We start from the raw sequence: 17537 nt of genomic DNA, 5'->3' as shown, positions 1-17537 counted from the left end.
TATTTTTTTTTTAATGGGGAAATTGAGCAAACCATTTGATTGTATCTTTACCACCCAGTTTTTGATGATGTTTCCGGTAGGTTTCCTAATAATATGACACGTCGTGTCTGTGGTCGCGTCCCGTTGCATCAGGGGCATGGAAAGGTTTGTTGAACACAAAAGAAAAATCTGGTTAATCGTTTTGCTTTTTTTCTTCATTAATTAAAAATAAAATAAATAAATACTGTCGTTTATATAGATGAACCCCACAGAATCCAGCCTTTTATAATTTTTCAATCCCACTTCCTTTTAAATCAATTCCTATTCTGTTTTATGGCACAGTTTTTACTGAGGTTTATGCCATAGGCTTGATCGGGTTACCTGTCCAGACACTTCATTAAGTTGTGTACAGTATTTGTTTGCTCAATAACGCCTTTGTTGTAAAATGATTTGGAATAGGTATTATTATTTGTTTATTTAGCAGACGCCTTCATCCAAGGCGACTTACAGAGACTAGGGTGTGTGAACTATGCATCAGCTGCAGAGTCACTTACAATTACGTCTCACACGAAAGACGGAGCACAAGGAGGTTAAGTGACTTGCTCAGGGTCACACAGTGAGTCAGTGGCTGAGCTGGGATTTGGGGTTACAAGACCTTTTCTTTAACCACTGGACCACACAGCCTCCATGGCCAAAGCGTTGCACACACATTATGGGGTAAGCAAACATTTATTCCTAAAACTGATCTCTCATGCTATGAGTTTGTAACAGCCATGATAACAGCCATGGACCAAAATGTGCACGCTCGATTACTGGAAAGCGACAGAAATTCTACAAAGAAGAAATTCATATGAAACGAATTCATATTGGATGATGTAATTAATTATCTTGCAATCTGCAGTTGATAAGTTCACCCGAGACACTGTAGAAAATTCGTAGTATCAAGACATTTGTTTAATTTGAGATCATATTAATTGACTAAATTACATATACTGTATATATATATATATATATATATATATATATATATATATATATATATATATATACTGTATATAGATAGATAGATAGATAGATAGATAGATAGATAGATAGATAGATAGATAGATAGATAGATAGATAGACGGATGGATAGATAGATAGATAGACGGATGGATAGATAGATAGATAGATAGATAGATAGATAGATAGATAGATAGATAGATAGACAGATATAAATTTGCAAATGTTAAAGCTTTTTAGATTTAGTGTATTTCATAGTGTACAGCACCGTTGCATCTCTTTTACAATTGAATATGCACATTTAGTGCAAAGTCTGACTATTATTTGGTTTTCATTGTTTAATTTACAATCAAAACTATTTAACATTAACTACTCGACGATTTTACACCCAATTTAAACTGTGGCTTTGGCGGAATGTTTGGGTCTGGAGGCTGTGGCGACTGCGCAGAAAGCTAAAAAATAAACTGGGTTCGCTCATTTTACAAGCCGCTTCCACTAAGCGGTTTACAATTTGAATATTAATAAACTGGGTTCGCTCATTTTACAAGCCGCTTCCACTAAGCGGTTTACAATTTGAATATTAATAAACTGTTTGTCCACAAAGTGTCGCCATAGACAAAGACTCGTTTGCTCGACCCGGGAGTTGAATTCATTATTCTAGCTCGCTCTCTATAGGCGTTGTTTGCTTTCTCCTACGTTTCTAAAATTAACAAGCGTTATTTTTTTCTTCTCATCTTTTAATAAATAATAAAATAATAATAACAAATACATTGTAATTAATAGGAATCCCTGAAAAACTCTGTGAAATCTTGGCTGCAACACGATTTTCACATTTGATTTAGAATTAGGAAACAGTAAGTTGGAACTTATACATACAAACACACACATAGATACATAAATACACACACATACATGCATACACACACACATAGACAATTCAAAAACAGTTCTATGTGTGTCAGTGGGGCTTGTGTGACACACCACCTGACTGTCCAGTTATGTAAAGTTGTGAATGGGTTCACAGCGTTTTCCCATTGAAGGAAGTTCACTTCCCGTAATGTATTTGATCAAAGATCGCCTGCAGCGTTTCCGAGCCGTTAATGACCCGCAGTTTAGTCCCCGGCTCCCGTTTCAGCGTTGACTCGGAGCTGAGGGAAAGGGCAGGCTAAGCCTGCCAGACAAAAACACCCTATCCTGTAATCCTAAACGAGTGCGATTAAATACATTACCTTTACAGTTAAAATAAAATAAAACATAAACTATGGTTTAATTACTATCTATCTATCTAAACCATACGCGTGTTTAGGTATTTACCCGTAACTCAGTTATTATTGGTAATATTATATTTGAAAAAACCCGAACCTAATTTGAACACTCATTTTATCGCATTTTTGTTGTTTTGACGCGTATTAATAACGTTTGTTAATACGCCAGGACGCCGGCAATCAGTCAGGCAGTCCAGCAGTCTGCATGTGTAGGGAACTAGGAATAAAATGTTAGCTTAGCCCCCCCCCCCCCCCCCCCCCCAATTAGAGCCAAACATAACAGGTACCCTCCCCCGAATACTCGCAGCAATATGAGGTTATTAATAATAATAATAATAATAATAATAATAATAATAATAATAATAATAATAGGGTAAGTTTTAGGAATCGATAGCCGCTTTTTTGGGAAAGTTAAATATATTTAAGAATACAAACGGACATTTAAAAAAGTCAACCAAATAATAGAATAACGTATTGCATGCAGGCAATAAAAATGTGCATTATAGATATCATATGGGAGATACTGAAATTGAAGAAGGAATCTATGAAAAAGACCTAGGAGTTTATGTTGACTCAGAAATGTCTTCATCTAGACAATGTCGGGAAGCTATAAAAAAGGCCAACAAGATGCTCGGATATATTGTGAGAAGTGTTGAATTTAAATCAAGGGAAGTAATGTTAAAACTTTACAATGCATTAGTAAGACCTCACCTAGAATATTGTGTTCAGTTCTGGTCACCTCGTTACAAAAAGGATATTGCTGCTCTAGAAAGAGTGCAAAGAAGAGCAACCAGAATTATCCCGGGTTTAAAAGGCATGTCGTATGCAGACAGGCTAAAAGAATTGAATCTATTCAGTCTTGAACAAAGAAGACTACGCGGTGATCTGATTCAAGTATTCAAAATCCTAAAAGGTATAGACAATGTCGACCCAGGGGACTTTTTTGATCTGAAAAAAGAAACAAGGACCAGGGGACACAAAGGGAGATTAGATAAAGGGGCATTCAGAACAGAAAATAGGAGGCACTTTTTACACAGAGAATTGTGAGGGTCTGGAACCAACTCCCCAGTAATGTTGTTGAAGCTGACACCCTGGGATCCTTCAAGAAGCTGCTTGATGAGATTCTGGGATCAATAAGCTGCTAACAACCAAACGAGCAAGATGGGCCGAATGGCCTCCTCTCGTTTGTAAACTTTCTTATGTTCTTAATATGTGGTTTTACTGCCAGCATAACAGAGTCGCCCGCTCCTTGGACTTTTCCTAACGTCATCTATGTCTCTCTGTCTGTCTCCGTGTCGCGCTCCGGTTCGTGGTTTGGAACCGTGCAGAATCGAACCCGGATGTCTGAAGGTTTTGATCATACATTTCTGGTGGAGATTTAGCACAAGAAATTCATAAAGAAAACCCCCAAGCTTCCTAGGTACATTAGAAATGGAACAGACTTTATTATGTAAAACTGTGCAACGCATTACACATACCATTATATAGTACGTATGCACTTTAAACGCATGTGAAAATAATATATACATTCAAATTAAAGGCACATGTAAGAAAAAAGGTTTTTAAAAAATGGACACAAAAGGTTTAAAAAGATCAAAAACATGTTTTATTTTCAGGACTTTTCGGGAAAAAGCCCTTAAGCTGTTTAAAAATAAAATATTATATATTAGGGTATTTAAATATATATATATATATATATATATAAAATGTGATAAATTGCAGTTTCCATTATCTAGCAATTATTACATGTAAAAAGTATATTACCATATATTAAGATATATATATATATATATATATATATATATATATATATATATGACACATTACATCCCTTAATCTAATACTTATTTACACATTTCTCATAGTCTATTTCTCTATCTATCTATCTCAGTGCTATTGGTAGTAATACATAAAATAGACTTTTAACATTCAATGACAAACACTTTTCTTAATAGGTTTTACAATACAGACTGTCACACAAGCCAATGTATTCATGTGTGATCGACATCACTTATAAAAATGTCCCTCAGCAAAAGCACAGCAACGTGTAACAAAGCACAGTGAGAGCATTGTAAAGCAGAGAGGTCTGGTAAAGCATAGGGAAGCATTGTAAAGCACAGAGAGGTCTGGTAAAGCATAGGGAAGCATTGTAAAGCACAGAGAGGTCTGGTAAAGCATAGGGAAGCATTGTAAAGCACAGAGAGGTCTGGTAAAGCATATGGAAGCATTGTAAAGCACAGAGAGGTCTGGTAAAGCATAGGGAAGCATTGTAAAGCACAGAGAGGTCTGGTAAAGCATAGGGAAGCATTGTAAAGCACAGAGAGGTCTGGTAAAGCATATGGAAGCATTGTAAAGCACAGAGAGGTCTGGTAAAGCATAGGGAAGCATTGTAAAGCACAGAGAGGTCTGGTAAAGCATAGGGAAGCATTGTAAAGCACAGAGAGGTCTGGTAAAGCATAGGGAAGCATTGTAAAGCACAGAGAGGTCTGATAAAGCATAGGCAAGCATTGTAAAGCACAGAGAGGTATGGTAAAGCATAGGGAAGCATTGTAAAGCACAAAGAGGTCTGGTAAAGCATAGGGAAGCATTGTAAAGCACAGATAGGTATGGTAAAGCATAGGGAAGCATTGTAAAGCACAAAGAGGTCTGGTAAAGCATAGGGAAGCATTGTAAAGCACAGAGAGGTCTGGTAAAGCATAGGGAAGTATTGTAAAGCACAGAGAGGTCTGGTAAAGCATAGGGAAGCATTGTAAAGCACAGAGAGGTCTGGTAAAGCATAGGGAAGCATTGTAAAGCACAGAGAGGTATGGTAAAGCATAGGGAAGCATTGTAAAGCACAGAGAGGTATGGTAAAGCATAGGGAAGCATTGTAAAGCACAGAGAGGTATGGTGAAGCATAGGGAAGCATTGTAAAGCACAGAGAGGACTGCGGTAAACCTTTATAAGGGTTAGATGATGCATTGCCGCACACATCCTCAACAATACTGGACTCCCTGGACTTGGGGATTTTCAGAGTTTTTTGTTTCAAGGCACACAGGTGGATATCTGTTCTTCCTCAGTCGCAGTGTCAGTGGCCCCCAGGGCTTGCTTATCTCCTCTGTTACATTCACAGAAAACCTCGGCTTCAAAAGAGAGGGGTTCTCAAGTACATGCTCCATTCAATTTTGAGGGAGGTGGCTTTCCCTACGAGGGAGCAATCTGTGTGCTTCTGATGGACACAGACAGACAGACAGACAGACAGAGGTGCACGGCTCTCAGTTTGTCCCAAGGAAACCAGCGATCGGATTTTATGCGAGCCCGTTTCAAATTCACAGACTCGGACAGACAGGCAGGCGGTAATCCTCCGAGCTGTGGGTCGGCAAAGCGGTGCATTCGAAATAGAAGCTGCACGCTTTCGCACGATTGCTATTTCTAAATGAATTCACTAACTTTTCGATATTGTCTGCGATCATTTTTTTCTGTCCCTGCAGTCTGAGATTTAAAATCTCTACGACCTTGACGGCCTCATTAAATAACTTCCACCAATCGATGTAGAGAGATGGAGTCCTGCCAACCTGCAATCCTAATGGGGCTGACAGACAGACAGACAGACAGTCCCAGTTGAACTGGGTTTGATCCCAGCTCTGCTGCTGATGGAAAAGCGCGAGGACAGTTTCGACTCGCTTTGTCATCAGGTAAAAAAAAAAAAACACAAACGTCCTACAAACTGCGTTCTAGAATTCTAGACGTCCTTTTCGATCGCCTGGGAAACCCGAAATTGCGAGAATTCCTCCCTCCTCTGCTCGTTCTGGGTCCTGCCAGAGCCGCTGTGCGATTGGATCACTTCGTAAGGAGGGGGAAGGGTGTCCGGGCAGTGATTGGCTGAGCCGCCCAACAAGCTCTCCGACTGGCTGCCCAGCCGCTGGTGGGCGGGATCCGGTTGTCCCTCGGCGAACAGGAGCTGGGTGGGTCCCCATGTGGGCGGGGCTAGGTTGCCCTGGTTTCCGTACACAGCCTCCTCATAGGAGGGCAGGAGGACCGGGGGGCTGTCAATCATCAGGCCCAGTTGGTCTGAAAGTCGTCTGTTGCTGCAAAAAAAATCTGGAATGGATTAAATGGCTAATGCAAGGCAGGGATGGAAATAAGACTCCTATTGCATAGCAGTTTCACCCATTCCAGGTTTTAATAGATGCTTGGTTAGCCCCAGCATAATAATACTGTGACAAATAATACCACTAATAATCCTAATGATATACTACTATAGGGATGAAGACTCTTGTTGCATAGCAGTTTGATCCATTCCAGGTTTTACTATAAGCTTGATTAGCCACAGTGTACAGGTAACAAGCTCGGTGTGTGTGTCGTATTAAACTCAGTGAAACCAGGAGTGGATGAGCACAGCGGGAGCTGAAACTATTAATATTCTCTGTCGGCTGGGAGTATGTGTGAAAAATGGAGCGTGGCTGTACCTCTCACAGTGGCAGTTTCGGACCCGTGGTTTGACCAGCATGCAAGCCGTGGTGGTCAGCAGGAAGACGGACACCGCCACGGCCGTCGTGGCGACGGCTGGGAGAGAGCTGGACTCCTGGTCAGAAGTGTCCGAACCGTCCGAGTCTGGCTTGGACTCTGAAACACGAGAGAGGAGAGAGGTTAGAAAAACACTGTGAGGGTACAGCACAGGGGAGCAGGGAACAGCACAGGGGAGCAGGGTACAGCACAGGGGAGCAGGGTACAGCACAGGGGAGCAGGGAACAGCACAGGGGAGCAGGGTACAGCACAGGGGAGCAGGGTACAGGACAGGGGAGCAGGGAACAGCACAGGGGAGCAGGGTACAGGACAGGGGAGCAAGGTACAGCACAGGGGAGCAGGGCACAGTACTAGGGAGCAGGGCAGAGCTCAGGGGAGCAGGGAACAGCACAGGGGAGCAGGGTACAGCACAGGGGAGCAGAGCAGAGCTCAGGGGAGCAGGGTACAGGACAGGAGAGCAGGGAACAGCACAGGGGAGCAGGGTACAGCACAGGGGAGCAGAGCAGAGCTCAGGGGAGCAGGGTACAGGACAGGAGAGCAGGGAACAGCACAGGGGAGCAGGGTACAGGACAGGGGAGCAGGGAACAGCACAGGGGAGCAGGGAACAGCACAGGGGAGCAGGGCACAGGACAGGGGAGCAGGGCAGAGCTCAGGGGAGCAGGGCAGAGCTCAGGGGAGCAGAGCAGAGCTCAGGGGAGCAGGGCACAGCACATGGGAGCAGAGCAGAGCTCAGGGGAGCAGGGCACAGCACAGGGGAGCAGGGCACAGCATAGAGGAGCAGGGAACAGCACAGCGGAACAGGGAACAGCACAGGGGAGCAGGGGAGAGCACAGGGTTTTAAACTGACACACCACCATGCAATTGCACCCAGTTAAATGTTCAAGACTAACTAACTAGACACACCTGGAACCAACTAACTCCTCAAGACACACCTGTTGAGACAGCCTCTGTAAACCTCACGTCTCTCCACTATACTGGACTATACGGCTCCCAGTCGTACCAGTGCTGGCATCAGCTTGTACTCTCACTGAACTGCTCCACACTTTGCTGTACTCCACGGCTGCTCTCAATCATAATTATACTTTCTGTATCCTGCACTTGATTTTCCTTCACGAGAGGGTTCACTGCTCTTAGTCAAACTCGCTCTGTAATTATTTAGAAGCGTTTTCTATTTTCTCATTTGAATTCGCTCACATTTTCTACGGATTTTGTTGTATTTTATAACTGCTGTTATCTGTCATGTGATATTTTGAAACAACTGTAAGTTGCCCTGGATAAGGGGCGTCTGCTAAGAAATAAATAACTAATCACTAATGCAATATCAAAATGATTGTTGCTATATCTATCTATCTATCTATCTATCTATATATATATATATTTTCTGTGATCTCACGTTTCCTGCACGCATTGGAAAGCCGGCTCGGTTTGATCTCCGTTACGCACTTCCTGTCTCCGTTGCCTCTGCGCCGTGTTTCCGGCTGAAACCTCGCGGCAGGCAAAGGAAAGTGTAACGAAATTTAATAATAATAATAATAATAATAATAATAATAATAATAATAATAATAATAACAAATTCAGAAATGATGCCGCAGTTGAACATCCCTTTGAAATAGTTTCGATTTACGAAACTAGGCAGCTTTTAAATCGATTGTACGATCGTGTATTATTCACGCTGAGCACTTTGAACCCGGGCTTTTAAAATCCTGACAGACCAACGGGGCTTAAATTCAGCCGGAGCTTTACTAGAAATCAATGATGAACATTTATTTCCACGAGGACTGTAGCAATTTATTTTCATGGCAATAATTACAAGTGAAAATATTTACGTCTGGTATATACAGAAACAGCAGAATATCCACTTCTGTATCTGTGTGTGTGTGTGTCTGTGTGTGTGTGTGTCTCAGTGTGTGTGTGTATCTCAGAATGTGTGTGTCTCAGTGTGTGTGTGTGTGTGTGTGTGTGTGTGTCTCAGAATGTGTGTGTGTCTCAGAGTGTGTGTGTGTGTGTGTGTGTGTCTCAGAATGTGTGTGTGTCTCAGTGTGTGTGTGTGTGTGTGTCTCAGAATGTGTGTGTGTCTCAGTGTGTGTGTGTGTGTGTGTGTCTCAGAATGTGTGTGTGTCTCTGTGTGTGTCTCAGAGTGTGTGTATGTGTATCTCAGTGTGTGTATGTGTGTCTCAGAGTGTGTGTGTGTCTCAGTGTGTGTGTCTCAGAGTGTGTGTATGTGTATCTCAGTGTGTGTGTGTGTCTCAGAGTGTGTGTATGTGTATCTCAGTGTGTGTGTGTGTGTCTCAGAGTGTGTGTGTGTCTCAGTGTGAGTGTATGTGTGTCTCAAGAGTGTGTATGTATGTCTCAGAGTGTGTGTGTGTCTCAGAGTGTGTGTGTGTGTGTGTCTCAGAATGTGTATATGTGTGTCTCAGTGTGTGTATGTGTGTCTCAGTGTGTGTGTGTGTGTCTCAGTGTGAGTGTGTGTGTGTATGTGTGTCTCAAGAGTGTGTATGTGTGTCTCAGTGTGTGTATGTGTATCTCAAGAGTGTGTGTTTATGTGTGTCTCAGAGTGTGTGTGTGTGTATGTGTGTCTCAAGAGTGTGTGTGTGAGTATGTGTGTCTCAGAGTGTGTGTGTATGTGTGTCTCAGAGTGTGTGTGTGTATGTGTGTCTCAAGAGTGTGTGTGTGTATGTGTGTCTCAAGAGTGTGTGTGTCTCAGTGTGTGTGTGTGTGTATCTCAAGAGTGTGTGTCTCAGTGTGTGTGTGTATGTGTGTCTCAAGAGTGTGTGTGTGTATGTGTGTCTCATAGTGTGTGTGTGAGTATGTGTGTCTCAAGAGTGTGTGTGTGTGTATGTGTGTCTCAGAGTGTGTGTGTGTGTATGTGTGTCTCAAGAGTGTGTGTGTGTGTATGTGTGTCTCAGAGTGTGTGTGTGTGTATGTGTGTCTCAAGAGTGTGTATGTGTATGTGTGTCTCAGTGTGTGTATGTGTATCTCAAGAGTGTGTGTGTGTCTCAGTGTGTGTGTGAGTATGTGTGTCTCAAGAGTGTGTGTGTGTGTATGTGTGTCTCAAGAGTGTGTGTGTGTGTATGTGTGTCTCAAGAGTGTGTGTGTGTATGTGTGTCTCAGTGTGTGTGTGTGTGTGTGTATGTGTGTCTCAATATGTGTATGTGTGTCTCAGTGTGTGTGTCAGTGTGTGTGTCCTTTCCGTGGCTGTTGCTAGTGCTGTGCGTGTGCGTGTATCATGTTCAGCTGTAAACGAGTTGACCTCTGTGTAAACTTGACTCAGTATATTTGCTGTGTTTGTGATTGAAGTCAGTCACGACTATCGGCAGAACAGAAGCAAGATATCGGTTTGGTTGCCTGAGAATTTAGGAGCTTAACTAGTTTGAAACAACATAACGAACTTAAGCGCTTGACTGAACTGCCTGGGAAACGATTCACAGCGTTGTCAGCACTCGCTTATGAAAACCTCTATATTTTCTTTATGGTTATTTGTGAATCTAAAACTGGGGATGCAACGCCTGTCATTTCATAGCAACGCGATTTACTGCATGTGTCGGGAATCGGAGACCTTCTCCGTGGAAGTCCAGGGCTGCGCTTGGAGAGAAGGCTGATTCACGCGTTTGTCTTTCTCGTTGAAGTTTTACTAAAGTGTGCTTTTATGTCATTTCCTAGTTGGTTACAGAAACAGAAAAACAAACACGTCGAACTAATTGCCTTGGTTTAAAATCAAATGTAATTGCTTGTATATACACACACACCGAGCATCAAAAGAATCTTATCACTATTATAACACATTTATTAACACTTGTAAGAAACGATTATGGTTCGAACAAATTTCTATGGTTTAATAAGACGCACAGGAACATAGACACATTGTGGCTGATCAAGCTCGCAGTAAAAACTGGAATTGTACAGTATTATTATTATTATTATTATTATTATTATTATTATTATTATTATTATTATTATTATTAACAGAAAACATACTATTCCAAAGCCCCATCTCTTGTGCGTGTTCCCCCGGTAATACGGGACTCATGAAGGGATAACTCACCCGGGTCGGGGGTGCAGTAGACCGGACCTTCGGTGCTCCAGTTGCCACGGCGACAGCGGGCCGTCTTGGCGCCGCCGTGCAGAGAGTACCCCGGCTCGCAGAAAAACTCGATGACCCGTTTCGGGAGGAAGCCGCGGCAGGGTGACGGAGCGCAGCGGAAACCTCCGTGCTCCGGGACGAGCGGGTGAGAGCAGGGCTGACCTGCGGAGAGACCCGTGTTAGAAACGTACACTACAGAGAATAACAATAGTGAATTAATTCATTCTTATATATATATATCCCTCAATCAAGTCTATTATTATTAATATTGAAATGATCAGGAGCCAGGAGTTTGAGCAGGGTTAGAAACTCACACTAGCCCTGCTGCTGCACCCAGTCCTGGGGTTCAGAGCTCCCCTCAATGAAGTCTATTATTATTAATATTGAAATGATCAGGAGCCAGGAGTTTGAGCAGGGTTAGAAACTCACACTAGCCCTGCTGCTGCACCCAGTCCTGGGGTTCAGAGCTCCACTCAATGAAGTCTATTATTATTAATATTGAAATGATCAGGAGTCAGGAGTTTGAGCAGGGTTAGAAACTCACACTAGCCCTGCTGCTGCTGCTGCACCCAGTCCTGGGGTTCAGAGCTCCCCTCAATGAAGTCTATTATTATTAATATTGAAATGATCAGGAGCCAGGAGTTTGAGCAGGGTTACAAACTCACACTAGCCCTGCTGCTGCTGCTGCTGCACCCAGTCCTGGGGTTCAGAGCTCCCCTCAATGAAGTCTATTATTATTAATATTGAAATGATCAGGAGTCAGGAGTTTGAGCAGGGTTAGAAACTCACACTAGCCCTGCTGCTGCTGCTGCACCCAGTCCTGGGGTTCAGAACTCCCCTCAATCAAGTCTATTATTATTAATATTGAAATGATCAGGAGTCAGGAGTTTGAGCAGGGTTAGAAACTCACACTAGCCCTGCTGCTGCACCCAGTCCTGGGGTTCAGAGCTCCCCTCAATGAAGTCTATTATTATTAATATTGAAATGATCAGTAGTCAGGAGTTTGAGCAGGGTTAGAAACTCACACTAGCCCTGCTGCTGCTGCTGCACCCAGTCCTGGGGTTCAGAACTCCCCTCAGTGAAGTCTATTATTATTAATATTGAAATGATCAGGAGTCAGGAGTTTGAGCAGGGTTAGAAACTCACACTAGCCCTGCTGCTGCTGCTGCACCCAGTCCTGGGGTTCAGAGCTCCCCTCAATGAAGTCTATTATTATTAATATTGAAATGATCAGGAGCCAGGAGTTTGAGCAGGGTTACAAACTCACACTAGCCCTGCTGCTGCTGCTGCTGCACCCAGTCCTGGGGTTCAGAGCTCCCCTCAATGAAGTCTATTATTATTAATATTGAAATGATCAGGAGCCAGGTGTTTGAGCAGGGTTAGAAACTCACACTAGCCCTGCTGCTGCTGCTGCTGCACCCAGTCCTGGGGTTCAGAGCTCCCCTCAATGAAGTCTATTATTATTAATATTGAAATGATCAGGAGCCAGGTGTTTGATCAGGGTTAGAAACTCACACTAGCCCTGCTGCTCCCCTCAATGAAGTCTATTATTATTAATATTGAAATGATCAGGAGCCAGGAGTTTGAGCAGGGTTAGAAACTCACACTAGCCCTGCTGCTGCTGCTGCTGCACCCAGTCCTGGGGTTCAGAGCTCCCCTCAATGAAGTCTATTATTATTAATATTGAAATGATCAGGAGCCAGGAGTTTGAGCAGGGTTAGAAACTCACACTAGCCCTGCTGCTGCTGATGCTGCACCCAGTCCTGGATTTCAGAACTCCCCTCAGTGAAGTCTATTATTATTAATATTGAAATGATCAGGAGCCAGGAGTTTGAGCAGGGTTAGAAACTGACACTAGCCCTGCTGCTCCCCTCAATGAAGTCTATTATTATTAATATTGAAATGATCAGGAACCAGGAGTTTGAGCAGGGTTAGAAACTCACACTAGCCCTGCTGCTGCTGCTGCACCCAGTCCTGGGGTTCAGAACTCCCCTCAATGAAGTCTATTATTATTAATATTGAAATGATCAGGAGCCAGGAGTTTGAGCAGGGTTAGAAACTCACACTAGCCCTGCTGCTGCTGCTGCACCCAGTCCTGGGGTTCAGAACTCCCCTCAATGAAGTCTATTATTATTAATATTGAAATGATCAGGAGCCAGGAGTTTGAGCAGGGTTAGAAACTCACACTAGCCCTGCTGCTGCTGCTGCTGCACCCAGTCCTGGGGTTCAGAGCTCCCCTCAGTGAAGTCTATTATTATTAATATTGAAATGATCAGGAGCCAGGTGTTTGAGCAGGGTTAGAAACTCACACTAGCCCTGCTGCTGCTGCTGCTGCACCCAGTCCTGGAATGAATGAAGTGAGATCACACTTGAACAGGCCTCATCTGCGTGTGTAGAGGTAGGGGGTGGCTTAATATCCTGGCTACTGAATTATTTCAATAATTTATGGTGGTTTGGAAACCCAGTAGAAAACACAATGCAGGCACGCACACACACACACAGGTATAGCAAAACCAGGAATGGATCAAACCGCTATGCACTGGGGAGTCTTATTTCCATCCCTGCAGTGTGTGCGTCCAGTAAGTTTCCATGGTTACCTGCAGTGGCGTTGGTTCCAGACCCCGTTGCGTCATTACACAAGAGAAGCAGCAGAATGGTTCCAGAACGCAGGACGGAGCCCAGACAGCCGGTCACTGACGTCATCTGATGGGCAGGCATGATGTGACGTAGGGAACCGTCGCCCCACACTGCAGACACACGAGATCGGGTGTAATTAGTTAGTGACCGATGTATTATTTTTTTCATTGCAATTCTTCTCTCCTGCTAAACTGATGTTAAAATATTTTGGGGTTTGTATGCCTTTATCATTTTTTTTTTTTTTTTTTTAACTAGTCATATCCAACCAGTGTGCCTGTTCTCACACCCACCTGTGACCCTAATCACAAATCCCTCCCGGGCGGCTTCTCCGAGTGAGTAATAGCGATGCCTCTCTGCGGTTCTCCGGGGCAAAGGCGTGTGTGTAAGGGCGGCACTAGCACAGATATGTCAGTGTATCTGGATCAATCTGCGGTTTTGGGGGTCGACTAATATAGTGTTCTGTTTTTCACAATACAAATAAACAACAAGGGCGTTATAAAAACACGAAAATATTATAAGAAAACATACCGGCGTAAACCAATCTGTTATTCATACAGGTAGGCGTTTTTGACCGAGCGTTCAACTTTAAAACACTGATTTTTAACACTTTTCAAACACGTCACTGCGTTTATAATTCCAAATGTATTTAGGATTTAAACACCTTGTGTTGTTTATTTTGTAAACCCTTGGGCGTGTTTATGATTTGTAACACTTTTGAGACATTCGTACGGGTTTCTAACAGGGCCGGTGTTTAAAATCTAAACGTTAAACTTAGCAAAAACGGCACAGATTTAACCCATAACGTTTAACAATTATTTAGAGTTCCAAATGACTAAACACCAGCGTGACACCTGATGACGTATAGCACGGAATAGGACGTTTATATTTTACTGTACACGCGTGCCAGTTAGATATTAGATATCTTTGGTTTTACAGTGCAGACAATGGCATTATTATTATTATTATTTGTTTATTTAGCAGACGCCTTTATCCAAGACTAGGGTGTGTGAACTATGCATCAGCTGCAGAGTCACTTACAATTACATTTCACCCGAAAGACAGAGCACAAGGAGGTGAAGTGACTTGCTCAGGGTCACACAGTGAGTCAGTGGCTGAGGGGGAATTTGAACCGGGGACCTCCTGGTTACAAGCCCTTTTCTTTAACCACTGGACCACACCCGGCACACCAGATTAACAGAATACTATAACGAATACGCAAGGTACCAGCTTCTGACAGAGTTGCACGTTTGATGCCTATATTTAATTTTCGCACTTGCATAGTCAACGGCGGCTAATACACCTCACCTATGTGAAAATAGCACACAGGTTATATTATAGACTAATAGGCTGTACTACAAAAAAAAAAAACCTACAAGTATCGATACACTGACTCGTGCAATAATACATTTGATCACACGGACCAGAATGACATTATTCTTCTAAGATCGAGCGGTAAGTCATTCTCCCATAGAGAACCGCGCATTACCAGGCACGGGACGTCATTCATTACACTCATTTGAATTAACGACCCTTTTATTTAAACGGGGCACATGTTAGTTAAAAAGATACAGGTTAATATTTCAAAACCATTGGATCTATTGCACTTCTAAGTAATTCAAGGCATTAAAGCGATCAACAAGGAGAAGCTATACAGTCGTACCGAGTAGAGATTTTTATGAAACATTTGGACGACAAGCGTTTGTGAAAAAGTTCTGCACAGCAAATAAAGTTACACAATTTATTTTAATAGGCAATCGACTTTTTAAGATAAGCCTCGATTGTATTTACAGTTCGCCAGAAACACCAGTAAATATTAAACCACACACACACTTAAATAGGCAGACAAGTCAATAGTATACAAGCTTACAGTATTCAAAAACAAAAAAAAAACAACGGAAAAATACTTACATAGTACGAAATTCTTCGGTAAGGTGCTATGAACTCCCAAATGAATTTCAGCTCGTTATACAGTAGAAGTCGCCTCAGTGACCTTTCTCTCGTTATGGGTAGCTCATCTTATTAATAGCAGGTATGTGTGATTAATGTATTTATTATTAATTATGGCGTTACCGTGTATCCTACACGTCTGCTTATGTCAGGCTTGATGTGACTTCGTGTTGCACTGAGGCAATTCAGAAATAAAATTCTTTAGCAGGCAGTCGGAGACGAGAGATATGATTTATTTTGGTTTGTTTGTTTCTCTCCCTTTAAAGTTTCAACGTTTGAAACTCCGCCCCAAGAGAGGCGTGCCGTCCGCGCCGCGTCACAGTAAGGGGATTTCTCAGTTCAAAGCTCTGTCTGTATGAAGTCTGTTGCTATCGTGTCGTTTCCGATTTACTTATTTTGGAACCTCTGCAACGAGGAAATAAAATGACGTCAGAGTCATCTTCGACCTGGCTGTTGCTTAAGTACGCAGTGATTCAGTTATAAGTGTTCTCGGGTGATGCATGTTTTGAAAATCTTTATTATAAAAGCGTTGGTTTACGAGAGACACGCTGTTCGTATTATCTGTGTGTACTTTGCAAGGTCATGCTGAAAGACTAATGTACCGGGTATAACGAGAGACAATGTTACACGCACGCCTAGTTCTTAATGAGACGACGTGGTGTGTGTCAGAAACTAATGCCAAATTAAAACAAGGTTTTAGAACATCCTGCTGAGCAGTTAAACTTGGCAGATAAGCCATTGTAAAAGTTCCCCATAGTAAAAGCAGAGCAAAATGTAATAAAGCACAGAGAGGTCTGGTAAAGCATAGGGAAGCAATGTAAAGCACAGAGAGGTCTGGTAAAGCATAGGGAAGCATTGTAAAGCACAGAGAGGTCTGGTAAAGCATAGGGAAGCATTGTCAAGCACAGAGAGGTGTGGTAAAGCATAGGGAAGGATTGTAAAGCACAGAGAGGTATGGTGAAGCATAGGGAAACATTGTAAAGCACAGAGAGGTATGGTAAAGCACAGAGAGGTCTGGTAAAGCATAGGGAAGCATTGTAAAGCACAGAGAGGTCTGGTAAAGCATAGGGAAGCATTGTAAAGCACAGAGAGGTCTGGTAAAGCATAGGGGAGCATTGTAAAGCACAGAGAGGTCTGGTAAAGCATAGGGAAGCATTGTAAAGCACAGAGAGGTCTGGTAAAGCATATGGAAGCATTGTAAAGCACAGAGAGGTCTGGTAAAGCATAGGGAAGCATTGTAAAGCACAGAGAGGTCTGGTAAAGCATAGGGAAGCATTGTAAAGCACAGAGAGGTCTGGTAAAGCATAGGGAAGCACTGTAAAGCACAGAGAGGTGTGGTAAAGCATAGGGAAGCATTGTAAAGCACAGAGAGGTCTGGTAAAGCATAGGGAAGCATTGTAAAGCACAGAGAGGTCTGGGAAAGCATAGGGAAGCATTGTAAAGCACAGAGAGGTCTGGTAAAGCATAGGCAAGCATTGTAAAGCACAGAGAGGTCTGTTAAAGCATTAACCCTTTCCACACCGGGATGGCTGGTCTGTGATCTCGAGTGGGAGTCTGATCCTTCTGGTTGTATAAGTTTCCGTTTCCCCTCTCGAGTTTCGCACCAATAAAAGCTGCGGTCGGGTTTGCGTGATTCTGCAAAAGAAACGAAACTCCACCTTGTACCGCGCATAATAAAAACGACAGCTTGAAAAGGCGAAGTGCGTTAAAAACACGGAGGCGTATCAGAATTGAAAAGTCGGTAAGCCAGCGTTGAGCCCGTTTAAAAAAAAAAACAACAACAAAAACACGAAATGTCAGTTTTCACAGGATTAGTGCAAATTACTGTCTGTAGGTATAGGATACGTGAGAACCGGAGTCTGTGAAACCAGCCGACAGTGAATAATTCAGATGTTGCTGAAATTAGGTCAGCATGATTTTTTTTGTTGCTCGGGTTTGTTGGGTTTATTTTTTGCATCGCATCAGAGAGGAAAAGGAAACCACTTTCTCAGCAAGTTAATTAATCAAGATACAAGATCTAATCTAAACAAAAGCAAAAAAAAAAAAAAAGTGTCGCTCGTCTCGTTCCCCCCCCCCCCCCCAAAAAAACCAAACAAAAGCAGCTTCCTCTCCTCCTACCA

At 42.8% G+C, this 17537-nt stretch overlaps 1 protein-coding gene across 1 annotated transcript; it reads right to left on the bottom strand.

Annotated features, from left to right (window-relative positions):
• Positions 1–5948: 5948 nt before the first annotated feature.
• On the bottom strand, positions 5949–17465 carry LOC117394621 (sushi domain-containing protein 6-like). Its single transcript, XM_033992977.3, has 5 exons — positions 15379–17465; positions 13431–13580; positions 10795–10995; positions 6695–6851; positions 5949–6313 (listed from the first exon to the last, which is right to left on the bottom strand). The coding sequence occupies exons 2-5, from the start codon at positions 13549–13551 to the stop codon at positions 5968–5970; spliced, it is 825 nt and encodes a 274-aa protein (XP_033848868.2). The 5' UTR covers positions 13552–13580; positions 15379–17465; the 3' UTR covers positions 5949–5967.
• Between the last annotated feature and the right edge of the window lie 72 nt (positions 17466–17537).

This window comes from Acipenser ruthenus, chromosome 30, assembly GCF_902713425.1.
Source record: "Acipenser ruthenus chromosome 30, fAciRut3.2 maternal haplotype, whole genome shotgun sequence".
NCBI lineage: Eukaryota > Metazoa > Chordata > Actinopteri > Acipenseriformes > Acipenseridae > Acipenser > Acipenser ruthenus.
The sequence above is the reverse complement of the archived record's forward strand: the minus strand, read 5'-3'. Positions and strand labels throughout refer to the sequence as shown.

What these genes read in the sequence shown, in the direction of transcription:
- LOC117394621 (XM_033992977.3), bottom strand. Translation starts at nt 13,551, where the DNA reads ATGCCTGCCCATCAGATGACGTCAGTGACCGGCTGTCTGGGCTCCGTC. An exon ending in TGGAACCAACGCCACTGCAG is followed by an intron (nt 10,996 to 13,430) that starts GTAACCATGGAA and finishes GTCTCTCCGCAG; the next exon opens with GTCAGCCCTGCTCTCACCCG. An exon ending in CGAAACTGCCACTGTGAGAG is followed by an intron (nt 6,314 to 6,694) that starts GTACAGCCACGC and finishes TTTTTTTTGCAG; the next exon opens with CAACAGACGACTTTCAGACC.